This window comes from Thamnophis elegans, chromosome 4 (assembly GCF_009769535.1).
Source record: "Thamnophis elegans isolate rThaEle1 chromosome 4, rThaEle1.pri, whole genome shotgun sequence".
NCBI lineage: Eukaryota > Metazoa > Chordata > Lepidosauria > Squamata > Colubridae > Thamnophis > Thamnophis elegans.
The window spans coordinates 20,683,489-20,707,401 of NC_045544.1; the positions used below are offsets into that span (position 1 = coordinate 20,683,489).

General features: G+C 39.0%; 1 protein-coding gene across 2 annotated transcripts; it reads right to left on the minus strand.

The window, feature by feature from the left end:
- Window positions 1-3,319: 3,319 nt before the first annotated feature.
- RRAGD (Ras related GTP binding D) lies at window positions 3,320-21,587 on the minus strand. 2 transcript variants are annotated; one of them, XM_032216470.1, is made up of 7 exons: window positions 21,203-21,587; window positions 17,012-17,301; window positions 13,814-14,013; window positions 11,369-11,483; window positions 9,896-10,038; window positions 6,366-6,514; window positions 3,320-4,091 (listed from the first exon to the last, which is right to left on the minus strand). In XM_032216470.1, exons 1-7 carry the CDS (start codon window positions 21,357-21,359, stop codon window positions 3,940-3,942), a joined length of 1,206 nt encoding a protein of 401 aa, XP_032072361.1. In that variant the 5' UTR covers window positions 21,360-21,587; the 3' UTR covers window positions 3,320-3,939. The 2 variants fall into 2 exon arrangements, with proteins under 2 accessions (XP_032072361.1, XP_032072360.1); XM_032216469.1 differs by having other exon boundaries at window positions 21,155-21,586.
- Window positions 21,588-23,913: the final 2,326 nt, after the last annotated feature.

Sequence of the window (23,913 nt, forward strand, 5' to 3'; positions counted from 1 at the left end):
CTCTGAAGCAGTGGTGGGTTTCAAAAATTGTTCGAACCTACTCTGTGGGTGTGGCCTCTTTTGTGGGAGTGGCTTGCCACCCATGTGACCGGATATGAAGATGCCGACGACACTTGTCAGAACCACCTTAAATTACCTCACATACAGCACTGGCATCCATAAGAATATGATGTAAACGTGTTTTTTAAAAGGCATCTTTGGTTTGCGTTAAAACAACTTCAACACACGCAATGTTCTGATTGCACCACAAACACAGTAGTCATCCTTACCTTTCACAGAGGCACTGAGTTTTATAAATATGAGCATGATAGTGTAGAATAATCATATCCAAGGACCAGTGGTGGGTTTCAAAAAAATTTGGAACCTCTTCTGTAGGTGTGGCCTGCTTTCCGAGTCCACTGGTGGAACCTCTTCTAACCGGTTCGGTAGATTTGACGAACCGGTTCTACCGAATAGGTGCGAACTGGTAGGAACCCACCTTTGCTCTGAAGGCTCAGAAACTGAAGGGTCAAGGTATGGTCGCAGAGTGTTTACTGAGAGTCCCTATCTTTTGTCAACTGTGACATGAAGACATATGACCATTTTTTTAGAAGCTCCCCATTTGTGGAATATTCACTAGATATAAGGCTGGTATATCCCTAGTATTTAAGAAGCTGTTGGAACTTTGGCGATGAGAAGGTTGCATTTGTAATAAGCAATAGCACCATAAGCCTGAATCAATGGTGGGATTCAAATTATTTTTCTACTGGTTCTGTGGGCGTGGCTTGGTGGGTGTGGCAGGGGAAGGATACTATAAGATCTCAATTTCCACTCCACTCCAAGGGAAGGTTACTGCAAAATCCCTGGTTCCTCCCAATCATTAGATGGGGGTGGGTCCAGTCAGAGGTGGTATTTACCGGTTCTCCGAACTTACTCAACTACTCAAAATTTCCGCTATAGATTCTCCAGAACTGGTCAGAACCTGCTGAATACCACCTCTAGAGCTGAATGTATGAAATGCAATTATGTATTAGAATTTCTCGAATTTGCTGTAATATTGTAGACTACAGACATTGAGGGTACAGCTATACACCACTTGGAATCCTATGATTGAAGTAGAATAAAAGCTCCTCAACCATAGAAATAAATCCAGACTCATGGAGAACAGTTGACAAAAAAATCCAGACTCATGGAGAACAGTTGACCACCCCCACCCCATTTGTATAAATTCCCTTCCAAAAATGAATGAAGCAAGGCACTGCTAGAAGTAGAGAAACAGCTCTCCTCTCTGGCAATGTTAGAAATGTAACTATTGAATTATGGACTACAGTATTCTAATGAATTAAGTAGATTCATTTTGGGTTATGCAGTTCTCTGCTCACATCATTGGAGTTTAGATCACTAAAATGCTGCCCGAATACCTCCAAATATCATTCAAGTACGGTATTCTTTTCCTTGCTGAACTGAATTTGAATTACAGAATGGCAGATAGATTGCTGCCTTCCTCATTCCAAAAGGCCTACCCTGTATAGTACTGACCCTCAGATACATATCCATGAGTTAGGCTTGTCATTGAATTGAGAAGATTTATTTCAGATGAGCAGATCTGGACATACTTGTTTTGTTCAATACAGATAATGTTATAATTTTTAGGCAATATGCAGCTCTAATTTTATATATGAATGAGTTTGTCTATATACTAATGCACATATGTACATATGCATATGCACATACTACCAAAGAAGGGAAAATAAAATACCTTTATATAATTCAAATGGGTTAATCATTCAAATCAGAATTTTAAAAGTAGCAGACTAAGGGGGGGGGATCTTTACAAAACGTGACATTTGAATAACTAATTATCTTTTGTGTCTTTCCCTGAAATTATACTATTAAGGTATTTTTTTACTCTATTAGCAGTCTCTAGTGGATCACTTTCAATGATTGTAACATATTAATAATGAAAAAAAATGATTGTAAAATTGAATATTACACATACACCTCAATTCATAATCATGAGCATTTCAAATATTAACTATACTAACATTTTAAATCCACTCTTTGGAAAAACTGGAAACAATTTTACAATTGCAAGAGAGAAAGTGGCATAATTGCTAAATAATCTCTTGCTTTGATTCCAGAAGGATGATTTCCTTTTAAGCTTCTTTTTCATTTTTAACTTCATTAACTGAAAAGGACAAGCTATCCTCAATTGCCCAATCATGTATCTGATGTAAACAAAACCAGAAGAAATTGATATACCTTTTAAACAGACAAAATGTTGTATATATTTATAAAGATAAGCAAAACTAAAAAGAATCCTGAGATTAGCCATTATTATTTTTTAACTCAAAACAAGTATGTCTTCAGATCCTTATGTTATAATATGCTACTGTTTATCAGAATTCTAGCAAGCATATGCAAAATCAATCAGTTCAAAATATTCAGTGTCTCTTTGAACTATGCCATTGAAGAAATGAATAGGTAGTTTCCGGAAGTAAATCATCCAAACTGAAAATGGTTTCAGGTGTTCCTGCCAAGATGTTTCATATGAAATATCTTTTCTGGAATACTGCAAACAGCTTCTGGCATTCTTAGAAATGTTCCAAGAAAATGTCAAGTCTTCAATCTTTCAATGCTGGTTATTACCAATTAATATTTCTACTAAATTACTGGAGTTTTCTAGCACACCAATCTTGCAATTAAAGGCAGGATCTGTCTGGAACAGGGGTGTCATTGAGAGCCGCATCAGGGTTGTGTTTGACCTGGGGGGGGGGCAGGGTGAGTGTGGTCAGGGTAGATGAGGTTAGCTCAACATCACTTGTGTCGGGGAGGGGCCTGTGGTGGCCTGAGTGCTCTGCCAGCAAAAACAGGCTCCCAAGCTGGTTTGGGCTGTGACGGCCTCCTTAAACACTGTGCAAGCGAAAACGGAGCTCAGGAGGGTCCCCTGTAGTTTTTCCGAGCTCCGTTTTCACTAGGCACAGGAACCGCGAGCCAGTCCTTTGCTGTTTCCAGGGTGGCCTCGCGGGCCAGATCTAAGCACCCCACGGGCCAGCTCCAGCTCCCAGGCCTTGAGTTTGACATTCCTGCTCTAGAATCTAGATTTCCTGCCTTGTTAGTATACACTTTATAGTATATAATGTAAGTCTCAGGAGTAAACAATGTCATTCAATCTCACTTTTAAAAGGGACTGGATATTTCTATTTTGAAATCATTATGTACATATGTGCTTTACCCTTTCTGCACAAAATTATTAAAATCCCAATTTTTATTAAATCAGGGTACTTTTTTCCACTGTCATTCTCAAATGTAAAAATGAACAAACCAGACACAACATGCATCCATTTCAAAATAAGTCTGTTTATCGAAAGTTACTCTTAGGTGGAGACAATGTAAAGAATAAAGAGGATTATTTTTTTTCAGAATTTATGGAATGATTGGGGAGATACTCAATTTGAAAGACTTTTTTAAAAACAAAAATGTTAGTGTACCGGTAAGGACACCTAACAAATGTTTTTATTGCTATTGTACTGTACTTTTAATTTTCAGCTTTTATTTATAATCTTAAGACAAACTGAGGTTGCATTTTGGACTTCATTCATTGTTACAGAGTGAACAATGAACAGATGTTTAAAAGTCATCTTACCATGTTTTCTTGATTGTTCATTTGTGTGCAGCATGTAGGCATACTATGATATATATTCTACTCAAGACTATACATAAAAAGTAACATTTTGTTTATCAAAAGTCCATTTTCATCATGAAATCAGGTGAAAGTGCAAAACAGGTCTGTCCTTAACATGAACACAGAATATGATTTACAGTGTTTTGAGGAGTGGCTAGTGTGGAAAATTCCAACTGAAGAGTACACCAGTCCCATTCGTCTGCTGGTTCTCAAATCTGATACCATTACAGCAAATAATAGGCCTTACGTGCTACCCGTGGGCAATAAGAGTTCAATTACAGTGGCATCCTAGGTGTGCCATTATGTGTGGCCCTTTTATTCCTTTGTACTTGGTTCTGATTCTTTTGAGTTTTGACTGCTTTCATTCTCACTTCAAACACTTCATGTATGGCCTTGCGGAAGCAGTGGAAATTGTAGTCTATTAGTCCTAAGGAAAAAGAAAACACATGTGAATCTGTTTGTCCAGTCTGAAAACCAAGAGGAGTCGTGCTGAATGTCTCACCTCCTCCAAGGTTTCATGGGTTGTAGAGCCACAAAGCAACTTTTTCAATCCTAGTCCTCAAACTTTGGAATATTCTCGTCACAAACATATGTCTGGCTCTTTCCCTCCTTGCATTTCCTAAGGGTCTGAAAATGGGTTCACCCACAAATGCGTGCCCGACAAATGTGCGCCGACAAAACGGCGCCCACTAAAGCGCGCTGACAAATGCGCGCCGACAAAAGCGCGCCATCGAAAACAACGTGAAAACAATGTTAACAACACTAACAACCCTAACCCTAACCCAAAAACCCTAATCGCACTTTTGTGGGCGCGGTTTTGTCACAGCGGTTTTGTCACAGCGGTTTTGTCGGCGCGTATTTGTCGGGTCACGCTGAAAATGGTCTTGTTCAGGTGTACTTTTTAGCTTGGAGAATGGAGCATCTCTTTTTGTTTATTACGTTGTTGTTATTATATTGCTTTTGTTTTGCTACTTTGAGCTCCTGCCCAAACTCATTATTATTTACAATATTTATAATTTCCTCAAAGTCAAACATGAAAAACAAATTAATTTCCATAGTGCAATTGCCATTTCCCCCCTCTTTTTTTCCTTATTCCCTTAAAATGTGAAAGTTCGCAACAAATTTACTCACTAGATCTAATTTTGTGTTATTAAAATGGGTTTTAGCTTAGTTTTAATCACCAGACAGTACTATCATTATTTATTTATCAAAAGAAAAAAAAATATCCTGAGCCCCTCATTTAAAAAAAAATAAAATGAAAAAGTATTTCCCAGAAGCTTTGGGGGAAGGAAACAATAAAGAAAAAATCTTTGGATAGGATCCTAAAAGGCATATCTAGTGGTATTTTTCCGTCGAAAGAACAGACTCCTGTGCAATTTTGAAACTTCTTCCTAAATATAAGAGTTTGCTGAAACCTGTATTATGGTTCCCTATTCTAAAATAAATGTGCATTAATGTAATTTTCTGTTCATTGGTCAATATAAAGGAGCAAACTGTTTGTTTATTTATTAATCACAAATTTTCTCACAAATTCTCCATAAGCTCAAAGCAATAATGTAGCGCTCTCTTTTCCAATTTTCCCCATAACAGTAAGTACTTTGGGCTGAAATGTGTAAGTGGCCCAAGTCACCAATAGTTTCCATGACTGTGAGTAGAACTAAATCTGGTTTTCCCCTATCCCAGCTAACACCTTAAACTGAACCACACTGCCACTCTCTCCAAAGATCACTTAACTACTGTATTTTTTGGAGTATAAGACACACATTTTCCCCTCCAAAACGAGGGTAAAAATCTGGGTGCGCCTTATACATTGAATACAGCATTTTTGGCCTCTCGAAACCTCGCCCCCTTCACAAAATGGCCGTGCATAGCCTTTAGGAGGCTTCCAGAGAGCTCCTGTGGGCTGCGGAGGGCAAAAATGAGCAAAAAATGGCCCATTTTTTCCTCGTTTTTGCCCCCAGGACCACTCTATAAGCCTCCTAAAGGCTATGCATGCCCTTTTTTTGACAAAAAACGTGCCCATTTTCGTGAAAAACGTGTCATTTTTGGGAGGTCTGCAGAGTGCAAAAACTTTTTTTTATCTACCTCTTCAAAATCTTGGTGTGTCTCATACTCTGAAAAATACGGTAGTTTATACAACCCAACAGCTTTACAAAGAAGAATGTAAATGACATACTTTATTAATTATTATGCTAACACAGAAAACACATCAGTGGAAGAGAGAAAGAAGGAAAAGAAAATATAAGAAAGGATATCACCTGATTTCATTTAGAACATTTTTGATTTCTTGTGTTCATTTGGAAATCTTTAATATGTACTTAGTTTTAACAATTTAGCTGCTTTGTAGTGACTACATTTAGTAAAACATTTAACAAATTATTGTGTTATAACAAATGTTCATTAAAACTAAATTTACATCATTTTCCTTACCTCTGTTTACGAATCTACATAATTAGAAGCTTGCTACGTTTTTATCCTTTTAGCTACATAGCAAAATACACTGCCACAATTTAGTCATTCTAACATAGAATGCTGAAATTCATTCCATTCTTCAACCCATTCCCAAAAGTATTTCAATGATTACATTTACTAAATAATTACACATTTTTGGTATTTTGATTTTGATATAAGGCTGGCTGGAAGCATGCTAGCTAGGGAGAAAACAAGATTGTAGATAGGTTTAGGCAAAAAAGTTTAATACCTTTTCTCTCAAAGCTTTCTTCTCTGACAAAGCAGACTAGCGCAAGGAATTTTGTCACTTCTTTTAGGTAAAGGACTGTGGCATTATTCAATTTTATAATTGCTGTTGATTCTTTATCATAAGGTGTTCCGGCACCATCTTTTTTGAGCCTTAATAGCAAAAGATCGTGAAAGAAGAGAGTTGGGAAAATACAGCATTAATTTGTTATGGTCTAGAGGCTGTTTTCTTAGAGAATTATTTAAATATAAATTACATATTATGTGCTTAGAGTATATCCAAATATAATCTACAGAATTATAAAACAGATGTGATAGTATTGGTGAAGATAACCACAGTAAATTAAAAGAATTCATATTAAATATAACAATGGAAACTATATGATACATAAAAGCTTTACTAACATAGTGCTGTAATGTCAATTTTTAAGAATCCACAAAAAAATTAATACTAAGATCATAAATATACAGAATACAAAATGAAAATACATAGAATACAAAATAAGAAAACATTAGAATTAATCTACAATATAAATATACAGTATAGAAAATGGGAACAGTTCTCATTTAATCTATTTATAGATTGACTATAATTAAAACGTAACATATATGAATACATTTTAAAAGTTGGGGAAAGAAAAAAACATTCAAACAGAAATGGGTTGGATGAAGAGATGGCAGTTCAACAGCAGCCTGAAAGCTTTAAGTGTGGGACCTTTAAATACTACAGGGAACAAACCTTTTAGACTTTATTGCAGAGATAGCTTACTTCAATAAACCACAATCTGCATATGCAGATTTTCTTGGATGATTTTAATAATCATCTAAATATATAGTGGTATAAAGAGAAAAGGTCTTCCTTTATTAAAAACCATTTAGACTTTGTATTTCACAAAACCAAACAAAAATACTAAATTTGGCTGAATGGCAAATTAAGAATCAATCAAATTGCTTTGTTAGATGTTCTACTCTTATTGCACCAGTTAGCACCATTACAACTGCTGAACTATGTGTAAAGGAAGCCTTAAACAGAATGCCCTACTTCAAAATAAGTGTGAAGTTAACAGGAGTACAGTAGCTGATTTAGATCTGCTTATAGATCCTCTATAAGAAACACTCGGGCATCCACTGACTAAGAGAATTTTGATAATAACATCAAACTATATATTTATTTAGACTCAAAAATCAGTTTCTTATACTTCAGGGATGTTCTGAGAAATAACAAAGTAATAACAAAAAGCAGAAATACCTTCTCTCTGCCACCGATGGATAACTACTATTTATTTATATATTTTTAGAAATCCCGTTTCAACATCAAATAATCTATTAATTTATAGAGAGAGAGGTTTTCTGAAAATATGACTTACCACAATGCTGTTCCCCAATTTCTCTTGTATAACCAAATAAAGCATGATACTGTATACAACCTCTATCTCAAAAAATCAAGTCTCACGTCTACACCCCCCCAAAAAATAATCCTAAATTTAAAAAGTCTTTCCTTAAAAAAAGGGGGGGGATAAATTAAGCAATCCCCTCACCCTTCATTACTAGATTCTCATCAAATCTAAAATTATTCTTCCATTTTAAGGATAAACTTTTGGGAAATAAACTAGCCTTATTCTCGTCTCCTCTTCTTTGTTAATTTTTCTCCACGTCACCCCAACTCTTTCTTCTCCAGGAAGTGCACTTCAAAATTCATCATAGGATCACCCTGATCTTTATATGTGTTTGTATGTCTATATCAGAGGTGGGTTCCTGCCGGTTCTAACCGGTTCGTTACGTTTGTCAAATCTACCGGTGGACCTGGAAGTTCCAGAACACCTGCCCGGGCCCTGTCGCTCACTCGCCCCGCCCGTTCCATCGCAGCTTGCTCACTCCCCCGCCTGCAGTCTTTTGGGGGGAAAATTGTTGGTTTTTAATGTTTTTCTCGCACTGTCATAGTTTGTGTGTGTGTGTGTGTGTGTGTGTGTGTGTGTGTGTGTGTGTATGTGTGTAATGTCCCACAGTTATCTACACATTAATAATGATCAAGTACTAGTAATATTTCTTTATATATTTTAGTGACCTTTCCTTACATAATGGGTGTTTTCTTTCATACTTTTAGATTTCTAATTTCTGCTTCTGTTAGTTAGCAATTGATAAAACAAATCTCATGTGAAAAAGTATTTGAAGCCTTCTTGATTTTAATTGTCGATTTATTTATTGCTGCACATTCTAATATTTATTCATTTTCATATCTTTATTTTTCCACTGTTATGAAAACACAATTCCAGCAGCTGTTAACATGTGTAAAATTAAATATGTATTGTATTCCCTTTGAAATGCCCAACCAAATATTACTGATTTGAAATCCATATCTTGCTTTACCATTGCTTCTAACCATGACACCACTAACTCTTGAATAGCTACTTGGTCTGTCCTAAGTACTGAACCTAATTCATATATTCCTGTTTTTTGAACTGAGGAATAAATTTCAGAAAAAAATCTGTATTGCTCTGTGAATCTACCTATGACATTCATTCTTGATCTAACTTCTTAGATAAAAAACTATATCTTTCCTCTTTGTTGGGGGACATCCTTCCTGAAAAGACTGTACATCGCTGGGTGAAAACAGAGGTCCCTTCTGTTACCTGTAGTGTAGTCCTCAGCTTACAACCACAATTGAGTCCAATATTGTTTTATTTCTTCTGCAGTTCATATTATTTAACAGGATGAAAAGGCAACAGAGTATGACTGCTAGGACAATCATCTTTCCTATGTAAGTAGCTGCTTTATTGCTTTGTGTGCTGGTTTCATCCTTAATATAATAGTGCAAGCAATTAAAGTCTTCCTTTCTGTATCTATTTTTGCAGGCCATTCATTGGAGCAAGGTGGTCAATGGGTGACTTCAACATACAAAAGGACAATAATCTTCCTTTTTCTATTATTTTGTGTGCTGGTTTCATCCTAATGCAGTGCATGCAATGAAAGAGTTCATTTCTGTGTCTCTTCTTTGTGCAGGCCATTCATTGGAGTCAGTGATATTGAAGACTGGCAAGGACAGTCATCTTCCTTCTGTAAGTAGCTCTTTTATTGTTTTGTGTACTTATTTTAATCTTATTTAAGTAGTAAGTACACAAAATAATAAATTTCTTTTTTTATATCTTTCTTGTAGATCATTGGGGCAAAGAATTCAGTGACATTATCTTGGCCACTCCCACCCGGTCACATGACTGCCAAGCCACTCCTACCTGGTCATATGGCTGGCAAGCCACTCCCACAAAGCAGGCCACACCTACAGAAGAGGTTCCATAAAATTTTGAAACCAACCACTGGTCTATAAGTACATGTACTTAAGCATACAAAACGACTGCTTGATTTTCATTGGTATTTTCAAGATAACTTGGACTATTTTTCCCAACTTTGACAAAAACCAAATTGCATATCATTGTATATGTAAATATTAAATTTTTCATTACAAATGCATTGCCATTTGATTATACAGTACATTAACTGCAAACAAGTATAAAGAGTAACAAAAATACTCCAACTTACCCATAGATGGAAGAGATGTCAATGACAACATCTATCATATCACAGCTGAGCTCATAAGTTTGCATGTCCACGGGGGTACTATCAGTAGCAATATAAATCTTACTTACTACATCAAAGAGAAATGCTTTCTCAATTCCAGAATTCTACAAGGGAACATGGATTTTGTTACAAAGAACCTAATATATATACAATGCATACTATAATGTACATAATGCACATACACACACAATCATATACACAAACACAACAATCCATCCACCCATCCTATCTTCCTTCCATCCATCCATCCATCCATCCATCCATCCATCCATATCTGTTTATCAATCATCTTCTCTACCACACTCACTCTCTCTACATTACATAATACCGTATAGTATAGCTGCCTAGAGATGCTGAGAGTCAGAATAAATTTAAAGAATAATTATAAAATAATACATGGCACAACAGAAGTAACTTTCCTAGAACTCTAGAATTATCTGGGCTGTTTTCTATCAATCTTCATATTCAGTTGTAAGACTGAGATAACCCTAGTAGCTCTTTTTGATGACCTTTGGTGGGATTACAATGGGAGTTGTACACCATCCTGGTGTTCTTTGATCTCTTAGTAACCTTTGATACCATTGATCATAGTATCTTTCTGGATTAGGGGACTGAGAGTACACAGCATGGTGTTCAGAGATGATATTCAGCCGGTTCTGACCAGTTCTAGTGAACCAGTAGTGGAAATTTTGAGTAGTACGGAGAACCGGCAAATACCACCTCTGGCTTGCTCTGCCCCCATCTATTCACTGCCTCCTGAGTCTCAGCTGATCAGCTGGGGCTGCTTTTGTTGCCCTGCACAGGAGAACGGAATTGGAAAGCAGGTTAGTGGGGTGGTGAAGGAATGAGGATTTTGCAGTATCCTTCCACTGGAGTGAGATGGGAATGGAGATTTTGCAGTATCTTTCCCCTGCCATGACCACCAAACCATGCCCACAGAACCAGTAGTAAAAATATTTGAATCCCACCACTGATGGTTCTTTGTCCAGGGCTGGCTCCAGTTAGTGTTAGAGCCCCTGCTTTGCAGGTTTCTCTGGTCTTAAATCTGTCACCCCTTCTATTTTGAATCTATATGAAGCTGCTGGGGAGATTATCTGCCAGCACAATTCTTGTGACCTGTACAGCTCAATTTACCTTCTCTGCCCCAGGTCAACTGAGTAATGCAATCGAGATTCTTTTCTGACATCTGGAAGCTGTGGGGTGTGAATGAGGTAAGGAACAGGCTTCAGCTGAACTCTGGCAAGACTAAGTAGTAGTGGGTTTTGAAATCCTTCCATTCCTAAAGATTTTCCATGCATTTTTGGTATTTCATATAGAATCTCATAATGGCTTAAATAATAGCAATATTTTTTCAAAACATTAAAAAAAATAAAATGTCCTTTTGCAATAAACATGAAAAACATAGGAAATACATGCACGTGCAAAGATATTTACCGAGACAAAAATGTTAAGCAGATTTTCCAAAGTTGGGAGCTGTGGAATTAATTTCTGAACCACTTTGCTGAATGCTTCAAATATAGAATGGTCGTATATACTTGTCAAATAAAAGCTGCAAAAAGAAAAATAATCAACATGTTCATTTGAAATAAACAGCTGTGAAGAGTTTAATAAAAACACAAAAAGATGCTGAAAAAAATAACTTAATATTCTATTTTATGGCTTGTTTTATAAGCCATACAGAATATGGATACAGATGGAAAGCAAAGTAATAACTGAATGAAGGGCAAAAAAACCAGAGCATTGGATTAAAAATATCTCTCAAAATTGGGACTTGATCTTACAATTTTCAAGGAATTTATTTTCACTGGATAGTGTACTGATGGTAACATGGTTGATGTACTGCCTAATTGGGTTTATAGAAGTGATGTTTGTAATGACATACAGGTACAGGTAGACTTTGACTTGTGACTAGTCCTTTAATGACTGTTTCAGAGTTACAACCTACCTGAAAAGGGATTTAAGACCCAGGTTCAAATTTCTGACAGTTGGGCCAGAGGTGGGTTCCTACCAGTTCGCACCTATTCGGTAGAACCGGTTCGTCAAATCTACTGAACCAGTTAGAAGAGGTTCCACCAGTGGACCCGGAAAGCAGGCCACACCTACAGAAGAGGTTCCAAAATTTTTTGAAACCCACCACTGGTCCTTGGATATGATTATTCTACACTATCAAGCTCATATTTATAAAACTCAGTGCCTCTGTGAAAGGTAAGGATGACTACTGCGTTTGTGGTGCAATCAGAACATTGCGTGTATTGAAGTTGTTTTAACGCAAACCAAAGATGCCTTTTAAAAAACAAGTTTACATCATATTCTTATGCATGCCAGTGCTGTGTGTGAGGTAATTTAAGGTGGTTCTGACAAGTGTCATCGGCATCTTCATATCCGGTCACATGGGTGGCAAGCCACTCCCATCCGGTCACATGGGGCGGCAAGCCACTCCCACAAAGGAGGCCACACCCACAGAGTAGGTTCGAACAATTTTTGAAACCCACCATTGAGTTGGGCCCTCCCTCTGACCACCTAACTGCACTTGGCAACATGGCTGAATTTATGGCCGTTTGCACATCCTGTAGTCATGTGATCTCAGTCTTATGAGGGTTTTGCCCAAAACTGGAATTTACCTTCAGTTTTGGGCCAAACCACACCATAGCCAACAATAGGTTTGCTTAACAATCATGGCAATTGCACTTACAGTCACCACATTCACTTCACCACCACCACCAAAAAAAACCAACCATTATGACATATAACTGTAATGGGCAGGATCCATTACAGTTGTATGTCAAAGACTACCTGGAGTCCTTTGTTAACAGCAACCAGTAACTCTTTCGCTAACCAATGCAGTTGTAAAGCGCAATGTCACATGACCTTGCTGATTTATGACAGCAGTTCAGAACATCGGTAAGTGGGATATTACAGGATTGCCATTTGCAACATCCTACTGGCTTCCCCATTGACTTCGCTTGTTGGAAGCTGACAGTCAAGGTCACAAATGGCGATCAGGTGACTGAGGGACACTGCGACCATTGTAACTACAAGCTGATTGCCAAGCACCCAAATTACAATCACATGACTAGAGGAACATTGCAACACTTGCAACCTTTGAGGACTAGTCTTAAGTTTCCTCATTCAGTGCTGTCATAACATTGGTTGCCGAATGAATGCATAAAGTTCATTATCACACAAAGTCAATTAAAATGTTCCGGCGTGGTGGCTCAGGGATTAAGATGCTGGGTTTGTCTGGTGAAAAACCGGTAGCCTGGGTCCAAGCGCCATGCAGCGGGGTGAGCTCCCATCCTCATCCCAGCTCCTGCTAACCTAGCAGTTTGAAAGCATGCAACTGCAAGTAGATAAATAGGTACCACTTCAGTGGGAAGGTAACAAAACTCCATGCTAGCCACATGACCATGGAAATGTCTTCGCAAAGCCCTGGCTCAGTGCTTGAAACAGATATGAGCACTGCCCCCTAAAGTCGGCAACGACTAGTGGAATAAAATCCATAGGAATTCCTTTACCTTTACATACATACATTCTCAATATAGTTTTCTCCAAGTCAGGAACATCAACAACTTTGAGGCTAGCAAAATGCATCATCCTAGCACAGCCCTCCCTAAAATGGTGCTCATTAGAAGTACGCAACTGGAAATTAATACTATACTGACCGAGAATGACTGGAATACTTGCACCTGTGATTTTGAAAAGATAATTTTAAGGTTTTAAGCATGGCTACACCAGCAAACATTTATTCTATTTGATCATGATATACTGTAAAACTAAGCTTACTTTTCCCAAGTTTTATACTATGGCACTTCTTTTAATATTACTTGCAGTTTCCTTTTTCTCCCCAGCAAACTCCAGCCATTACACTGCTTTTCTCACCTCAAGTGGATTTTTTCTAGTCCAGCATCTGCAAGGTCATCATTAGTCCGCTGATGAATGTCTCTTTGTGTTTCAATCTTGTGATCATCAGACAAACCATCTACTTTGTGAATAAATATTTCAAAGTTTATATCTGGATTTACTTTATAGGCTCGTGTCACAGTAAGGTGCAATCTAGCTAATGCTTCCATATAGTCATCCTAAAAAAAGAAAAAGAATTGGATAAAACACATTACTTAAAATGTCAACCTGAATTCTTTTCACTCAAAAAGCATTATATGAAACTCCCATTCGATTTAAATAGTATTTCATTAATAAAGTAGGAGATGGAATCCCAAAGATGCTTTTTCAAGAGGCAACTGGACTTTCTGATTTTTCTTTGAAGCTTCTGCAGTTCTGCTCAGCTCAGAGCTGAGCAGAACTGCTTCTTGGATGAGAAGCAAAACATCTTCAAAGAAAAATCAGAAAGTCCAGTTGCCTCTTGAAAAAGCACCTTTGGGACAACCATGACCTGAATGACTGAAAATCTCCATAGATATTTAGAAGATGGAATATTTCAACTAGTTATTAATCATTAACTCTCTCTCTTCTATTTAAAGACTACAAGCACCTTTAGAGCAGTGGTCCCCAACCCCCGGTCCGCGGCCCGGTGCCGGGCCGTGGAGTACCTGGCACCGGGCCGCGCAGCCATGATCACTGCAGCTGGGCGCCGTGGCTCTTCTGCTGCGCCAGCCGCTCCTCTTCCAGCCGCTCGCCCAGCGCGCAAAGCTCCCGGCAGCGGTGCCACAGCTCCTCGAGGCGCCGGCGGCTCTCCTGGTTCTGCGCGCGCAGCTTGCGCAGGTCCTGTTGGCCCAGGCGGCCCCCTTCCAGCTCCTGCAGCGCCCGCAACTCGGCCTCGTATCGCTCCAGGCTCTGCGCGCAGCTCCAGCTCAGCACCAGCGCGTAGTCGGAGGCCAACTGCCGCTTCTCGGAGCGCCCGGCCCGGAGGACACGCGGGGCAGACAGCAGCGCGGCCGGCCGCTGCTTGCGCGCTTCCTGCAGCCCTTCGTGCTCGGCCAGGAGCTGCTCCAGCAGCGCCTCCAGAGCAGCGCAGTCGGCCCTCAGCCCCTCCAGCTGCTGCTGCCGCCGGGCCAGCTCGGGCTCCAGGCGGCGGAGACGCAGCTCTCCAAGTTGCGCGCTCAGCCTCTCCAAGCTCTCCAACTCGTGGCGCAGCGCGTCCCACTCCAGCTCGCCTTGAGGTGATCTCAAAAAATAAGCTAGGTTGGATATGACTGGGATAAGATTTCCAGATGTTGACTTGGCTCAAGTCACCGGTTCCTTTTTCTTGCTGAATGAAAACTCCTGCATCATGGTTGTATGTAGGATGTATTTAGAAAAATTCAAGATGGGAACCATCTTGGTTTTTATGTGATGCAAATAAAAGAATAAATAGGCTTTTAATTTCATAGTCATGGCTATTACCTTGACATTTTCGATGTCACTCTGACACCCCTGTCCCAGATAATTTGGTGAATGGACAGAGAGGCTACCAGCTAGTAGTAGGCTGGCTTGAATGCACTTACTAAGAAAGGATTCACAGTGAATTCAATGAATAACATTTTTGGGTGATCATCAATCTGATGGGAGCTATATATCTATTGCAACATTTACCTGCAAATTTAAAGGAAGTCCAGAAAGCGATTGCAATCTATTTGGCATATATTTACAAATTCATATTGAAAACAATGCAACATCTAACATTTTATGATATATAAATGAAATATATATGATATATAAACAATCAATGTGTCGTCGCAAACAATGCCCCCCCACCCCTGTGCGCGCTCAGCGGGCCACGGTAAAATTATCACAGGCTGACTGGTCCGCGGTGATAAAAAGGTTGGGGACCACTGCTTTAGAGTACCTAATCCAGAATTCTATTCCCACAGTGTCCAACACTCACACTGCTATTCTTTTGCAACTGTTGCTAAGATACTCCACATTTGACATTGGGGATAATAATAGATATCATCACTAATAATCACCAAAAGCTTTAACCTTCCTCATTTCCATCATTTCAGCAGTTCCTTGACATGTTGATTTCTTATTATATACTGTATATATTAATTACACTTATCAGTATATCACATCTTTCCTCAAAATACTTGAGCTGATATACTTAGCACTCCTTTCTCTGTTTTTTCTCCACAAAAACGATCTGTAAATTTGGGCATACGGATGCACAGTGGGAGAGTGGATAAGGAGCTGGACAGTGGATCTGAATTTGGGTGACCTTAGGCACTTTACCACACCAGCACAAACATAATCCATAATTATGGATTATATGTATATGTAAACCTCAGTTTATGGCCACATTTGGGACCAGAATTTTGCTTGTTAAGCAAGGTGAGTCACACCCGATTTTATGACCTTTTTGTCAAGTAAATCACTGCAGTTGTTAAATGAGCTGTGTGGTTATTAAGTGAACCCAGCTTCCCCCATTGACTTTGTCAGAAGCCAGTAGGAACATCGCAAATGGTGATCACATGAACTTGGAACACTGGATCTATCTTAAATACATGCTGGTCGCCATGTGCCTGAATCTGATGATGTGATCATGGGGATGCTTTGACGAACAATGCGAGGACTGGTCATAAGACACATCTTTTCAGGGGCCTTGTTTAGCAGCAAGCGTTTTGCTCCAATTGTGATTATAAGCTGAGGCTAGCTATAATCATCTTAAGGTTTATTTTACCTATAAAGTTATAGGTAACTTTAGAAACTGCAGAAAATTGAAGGATTGCATATATGGATACAGAAGTGCAATCAAAGGTATTTGTGCAGTAGTATCTAAAAAAACCAGAATGTACAGCAAAATTCAAACATCCCTTTTATGATAAAAGGCTTATTCCTCACACAAGTGTGAGAATTCTGGTTTCTATACAACTGTACCAATTGCAGATCTTACTCTGCATTTTCCAGTTTCGATAATGTTTAGGAAAAAGGTTTAAAAAGGTGGTCTGCGCTGCAGTGAGAATCCAGGATATGGAAAAAGAGTCCTGGTGTAAAAGGAAAGTTTGCTTGCAGTTCTCTAGAGAGTCACATTCTACTTAACTTGCCATCATCTATTCTATTCCTCTGTCAACAGGTGTTCATTTGTGCAAGGTTTGAGAATGATTTAAAAGTCAAATTGGTCTAACATCATCATCATCCTCTTACCTGAGAATCAATCACAAATATCAATGCTCCAGTGCCACGAAAAATCATTTCGTAGTCAAAAGTAGGATCAAAAAAATCAATTTGGCCGGGAAAGTCCCATATCTGAAAGTTAACAAAGGAGCTGTTGGAAACATCTTCTCGGCAGATCTTGTTTGTGCTCTCCAAGAAAAGAGTTTCATTTGGTGACATTTTATGAAAAACAACTTTCTGAATGGAAGATTTTCCACTTCTTCTCAGTCCCATGAGCAGGATTCTTGGCTTAACTTCAGTACTAAAAGGATCATTGAAATCTAGAACCAAATAAAAACATTTTTTTAGTTTATACTGTACCTAATGTACAAAACTATATTTTATATCCAAACCTGAATGCAATTTAAATGTATTATTTTAACTATTCTTTGCAATTTAAGGATTCTTTTCTGGTGCAAGAAAGGGCAGCTTAATTTGAAATGATTTCTCCCTGCTAGTTTGAAAAAAACTTACATCTCTCACAAAATAAGCCAAAGTGTGGAAATAAATGCAGATTACAATCAGAAATCCATATTGCACATGCCTTACCATGCTCCTATCTCATAGTCATGCAAACTTTAATGAGATGAAAGATTTACACTCACCCACACATCCCACCTTGTTTTTTTTTAATGTACAACTCATGGAAGCAAGCTTATCAATGCTCCCTTTAAAAACTTTAGATAACCTTGAATCACAAGAATACATCTGATGAAGAACCTGGAAAAGTATACCCATTTCTGTTGTATATATACTTGAAATATTTATGTTCAAGTGCTTCTCAAAACGCTATTATTAAAAACAATTTCTGCTTGAGTATCTACTGCATGTAAGCTACGTTACTTAATACAGCCTCTCTGAAACAAAGAGAAAAAAAGTCTATGCATTCATATGAGAACACACAAACCATAATATTTAGGCCTATACTGCATGGAGCCTAACATTCTACCTATTCTCAGCAAAGGCAAAGAGAATATAGTCTAAAAGGAAAATATTCCATTTGTTCCTGAAAGTGTTGTAAAAACTATTTTCTGTTTAAGCCTAAAGGTTTACCTCTGCCAATCCATTTACTGAATTTTTTTTTCTGTAAATGTACCTATATAACTGTGTGTTGAGTGCCATTATTCCAATGCACTGGTTTTATTAAAACAAGAAAGCAAAACCAATGGAACAACTGTCTGGAGCACAGCCTGCAATATGGAGACTGACATTCACAGCTGCAGAGGGACTCTGAACCCTTCTATGGCTCTTGCCTTTTATGGATTTGAAATGGGCCTTCCTTAAAAAAAAACTTTATGTCTTTGTGATACATGGACTCTGTCTGCATATTGAATACCTGCACCACTATACAATTTTAAAAGTTTGCTTAAATATTTTTTTCTCCAAGTTGTGCTTAAGCTCTCAATCCCTTAACAAAGTTTTTTTTGTATATGACACATAGAAAAAAGATCCATGTTATAAATATAACTATATAAACTTTATAAATATATAAACTGAATGATCACCAATCTATGAATTTCCACACTAGTGCTAGGACTTCTCATTATTGGTGCACATTTCTTTCCTCTTCCCTTCCGCCTTTCTCTTCCTGTTCTTTCCCACAAAACACAGCTACAACTGACAATACTTGTGATCTATATGTTCCCTCTTCAAACTCTCAGTCAATGCTCTCCCAAAGTAATTGGAAACAGAAAACCTAGCCATGTAATCTTTGAAAGATATTGCCTTTCAGAGCATTAGCTGCCTATAGTATTCATCTTTATATGTATTTTGGGAGCACGAGTGTTTTAAATTTCTTTTTTAAATGAAAGATGGGGTCATGTGTAAATACACCTTGTTAACTGTAAGATGTATATGTAAACAAATATATAGATATGTTGTAGAAATGTAAAAGGCCATTTCTTGGGAAATCACTTTGAGGATTTGGGATATTTGTGTTGTACATGAAAATATAGTTAGCTGTCTATTCAGACTTAAGTCCTCTGCAATTGTGTGCTTTTTGTTCTTACTTTTAAAATATTTTATTACTTTACACGGCTCACTATTAACTACTCTTACAGCTGGTGAAGTAATTGTGTCAGAGAGTTTGAGCTGCACTTGAAAAATTGCCAAATTCTAGTTCATTAGGGCAAATTCACACATTCTCAGCCTCTAGGCTTAGTGTTCTACCTACAATATTAACCAAAATTCTAAAGTTTTTTGTAAAATGTAGCTTGCTATTGTTTGCAAAGTTTTCTGCTCTGACATTCTGCAAGAAATAGGAATAAAAGCACATTTGCTTTAAAAGAAAATCCAGTCTCAATATCAGGATCTATTAAAAATTTAGAACACATCCTAAAAGGTCAGGTCAGATTTCTCTGTAGATCATCACAATGCATGACACAAACATATATTTTAATCTAGCACACTCACATATTAGTAACTAGGCAAACCTTGTTTGCTGTCCAACCCATCTTTGTCTTAGCATCATTCTATTATCATATTAAAGGCTAACTATAAGCTATCTCAGCTCAAAGTCAAACTTTATTCAGTTATTATATTCCCCGCCAATTCTCAGAAACCTGTACCAACCTGCTCCTAAATGTTTATTTATTCCATGTTTTTCACTTTCTTCCCTCACTTAGTATAAATGTTTGTTTTTGCTCATACATACATTTAAATTTCGCTTTACAACATCTTCGTTCAACTGCTTCTCTATCCCCAAATCCAGGTTCCTTGCTCCCAAACCTCAGTTCCTCCTCAAAACTTCCCCTTTCTCCACCAGTGTTGCTAGAGTTTATGGCCATGAGAAAAATATTAGGATTCCTACTTAGTAGCAGAATTACTAAGGGGAAATCTTTGGATTTCTGCAGTCCAGATTTGGCAGCCCTGGCAAAAACAATACTCCAGAAAAGCTGAAGATAAGAGGACCAAGAAAATGAATGGCCAGGAAGCAATTTCCTTTTCAATTTCTTCTTAAAACCCCAAACTAGGAACAGTTGTGTGTTTTACTGCATCTCCTATCCCTTGTCTTCTCTATAGCAGTAACAGGAAAGAAAAGGAGCAGCTTGGATTGTGGGAAATATTTCTAAGCAACAGAGATGGAAAAACTGAGTTTCTTGTCTTTGTCCAAGTATACAGGTAACCCGACCCCCTTCATATGTTTGATGTAAGAAATGATTCTACTATACTATCAAAGGTGCATACTTTTTCTTAAAGGAGGGTGAAACCAGGACCTATTTTGATCAAAAGGATCAGGAATTTAAAAGAATCCCGGCTTATCCTAAGTATTAGGGCACTATTTTTCCCCCTGTTAAACCACACCAACTTCCAATTTGCAAAAAGAAAAAGAAAAAAAGGCACTTATGCATTCTGGTACTAAAAAGGTAGTAGCTCCCCCCCCCCGCCCCACCCCCAATTCTTGCTGTAAGAGGAAAGGCAGGCTGCATCTAAGACTAAGGCTTAAAGGATTGTGGCAGGGAAAACTAGGCAGAGCAAGTTCCTGATGGATAGGTGAATTTAATTTAATTTTTAAAACAAGTATCTTGCACACTTCTCCTTTCGCCGTTCGTCAGTTCCGATTTTTAAGGCATTTATCTCACTCACTGCCTGGGGTGAAACAAGATTTAAGGACTAGCCTTTACTGACTCTTGAAGACTGGAATCATGGAAGGGAACCATCTTTGCTTTTCTCCCCCCCCCCTCAAGCCAGCTGATTCCCCGCTGCTGCCCCCCCCTTTTCCCACGCGTTCACACGGCACACTGAACTGCAGAGGAGTAGCGAGTTACGCGGAGCATTGGGTAAACTGACCCAACCACGATTCGGTTTAACCACGACTAAACGTGTGCCAAAGAGGGGGGGGGGGAGTAAATGGAAGGGTGCAGTTCCCAATCACTACGGAACCAAACGTTTCGAAGCTGGGAGGGGCCCGAGTTTAACTCCCAGCCGCCCCCAGCCTTCCTCGATCCCCGATGCCCCATCTTCCCTCTCTCGGGGCGAGCTCTCCGAAGGGGGCACCTCCCGGGTGCCGCCGCCTGGGCTTCTCCCCTCTCCCCTCCCCTCCCTAAACAAAAGGCCTGGCAAGCAAAGTCGCCCGAAGAGGCTTGCTCGCTCTTCCTTCGTCTTCCCTCGGTTTCAACCGCAGGAACTACTTACACGCCCCGTCCCCGCTTTTCTCGTGGTCGCCATCCGAGAAAGACTCACTCTCATCCCCATAGTCGGCTAGCCCGACAATCTCGTCCTCTTCTTCCTCCTCCTCTCCTTCCTCCTCCTCGTCTTCCTCGTCTTTTTCCTCCTCGCCTTTTTCCTCCGCGCCTTCGTTCTCCTGCTGCTCCTTCAACTTCCCCGGCACCTCGCTCATTCTGATCCCGCCCCGGCTTCGTCCTCGCCAAGCGCCGCTTTCCCCGCCGCGTCGCCCCTCCAGGTTGCCTCTCGTCTCGGGAGGGGGGGGGGATTCGAGCCTAAAGCTTTTCCTTCCTTCTTCCCTCCCCCCCGCTTTTCCTCCTCGTCGCAGTTGTCAAAGGAAAGTCAGCCGAGGCCCTGCAGTCCCTCCCAGAGGAGAGAAAACTGCGTGACCCAAGTCACCTGACAGCCACACGCATATATACACACACTCGCTCATGGAGTAACATAATAGCGCACAGAAGTGAGAACTACTGGGAGGGGGTTGGCTGTCCAGAAGCGCGCTGTTGTTTATTGCAGCGGGCACTTGGGGGAAATCGGTAGGTAAATATAAAAGGCTGCTCGGGGCCGACAACGCCTGGAAATTGCCTCTCCTACCTTTCCTCGAGTATACGAATGTAGTAGTTTTATAACGGTTAACAGTGGATGAAGGGTGGGGAAAAAACTCTGCTTATGCTCAAAGGCAGCATAAAGTGAAAAGATTCGCTGCAGGAGGACTGTTCTCGACAGCTGGGACACTAGGGAAGGGCAAGTTGCCCCATAGTTTAATAAAAGGCAAAGCATGGGGCATTTACAGAGGGTGCCCTTTATTTTATTGGCTTCCAAAGAGACCAGAGGAAGAGTAAGAGCCAGTATCTGCAATTACACAATGCTGTGTGTGCGTGTGAAGCCTTGGTAGTAAAACTTACTAGTGAGTCGGTAAGCATGTAGTCATACTACAAATGCCAGTGTTACATAGATTATACGGGGTTCTGTTTTTTAAAGGCCGATTTTCCCATAGGGTGAGGTGGTTATGAATTTGCTTCCGTTTATGCTCTCCCGTTGTGTTTGTGTACCCTGCGCAACGCGGACCAACTGCTATTATGTAGTACTATTCTGATCCGAATCACATGACAGCAATAGAAGAGGGAGCTGACCAGCTGCTTCACTCATAGGGATGCGGTTAGTTTTTGTTTTTCCTCCACACTTTCCGGCCTGATCCGGCTCATTTTTTTTTTAGTTCCGCCTTTCTTTTCTCGCCTTTTCTCCCCCTGTCCCAAACGCGGTCCTGTTCTGTTAAGATTTTGAATGGTTCTGGTACTGGGAGACAGACAAATTCCAAGTTCATTTACCCAGTTTCTTCCAATATTAAAGGATCAAAGTTAATTAGAAATCTTGTTTTACCGTACATTCCAAAAAAATATATTTGCAGTATCATTTTGAGTTTCGGCATGTTTTACTATATGTTTATTTTACACACACACACAAATATCCAACTAGAATCACCAACTCAACATTATATTGTCTATAAACATGCATGTGACTGAGTAAGGAAACCATTCTGGGAGCTCAGACCTAACTGAAAGGCATTCCTTGTGATTTATGATGACCTTATTATGTCTTCTGAACTACATTGGCCATTTTAGTTCTATATTTTAAAACTATTAGTGTGGAATGTAGAGAGTCATATACAAATTAGAAAATCTTGTATACTGCAAGCGTGGCTATTCATTTCACTTGCTAATTGAGGTCCTTGGGTAGGTCTAAGAAAAGTATGTGAAAAAGAAACAGAATTATTGCAATTATTGAATTAGTGCAGGTATGCCAAAGGTGGATTGAAAATGAAAATTATCTTGAATCCTACGTGTATACTCACTTTCATCCTTTTCACACCAAAATAGAGGACAGAAAAGGAGGTGACAGGGTTTGAGGTACACTTCATCATGAGAATGCTTTGATCTTTAAAAACTCTCTTCTATTCTGCTTACTTATGACATAACCAATAAAGCAATTTGCATCAAAAATTCAGTAAGTATGAGGAAAAATATTGCCACTTGCCCTTTTGACTTGGTTTGTGGTATGATGTACCCCACAGGGAAAAATCGAAAAACAGCTATAGGTACTAAACCAAGTAAAAAAGGGCATATATTCAGGATGTGTGCTCTTCCTTGATTATGGCTCTCCTACTTTCAGTAAGAGTAGAGCTAGAAACCCTTAAGTAAATACAATGTCTGAAAAAAGTTGGAGGTTACTGTTTGTATATATTTGTTCCATATTTTTTTTTGTTACTTAAAACTTTTTCCCTTTTATCACCTTCCGACTTTTCACTTTATATTAGTTTGGATTTTACTGGGTTTTTTTTTTTAAAAAAAAACCCAGCTATATATAAAATGCATGGAGAAATGAGGATTAGTTTTGGTTTCTGTTTTTCTTTTTGCCTGGACTTGTTAAATATGTCAATTTAATCATTTTAATTTACTGCTTGTATTTTAACAGGCAATTATAAACCAAGTTCTGCAAAGCTAAATGAAGATATAGTAATTCATAATGTTTATTAAAATAGGGACTTTTCTTGAATCAATAGACTTAGATAATTTCAGATACATTTGGCCTAGGGAATATTTTGCTGTCTCTTCTTTCCTCTTTCTTCCAGTCATGGGACTGAATCCAAAGCCTGTCTGTGGGAGGAAGTGTTTGTAAGTCCTCTGATTCATCTCTCAGCTGCATTAACTCTCCCTTCCCATTTGTATTTG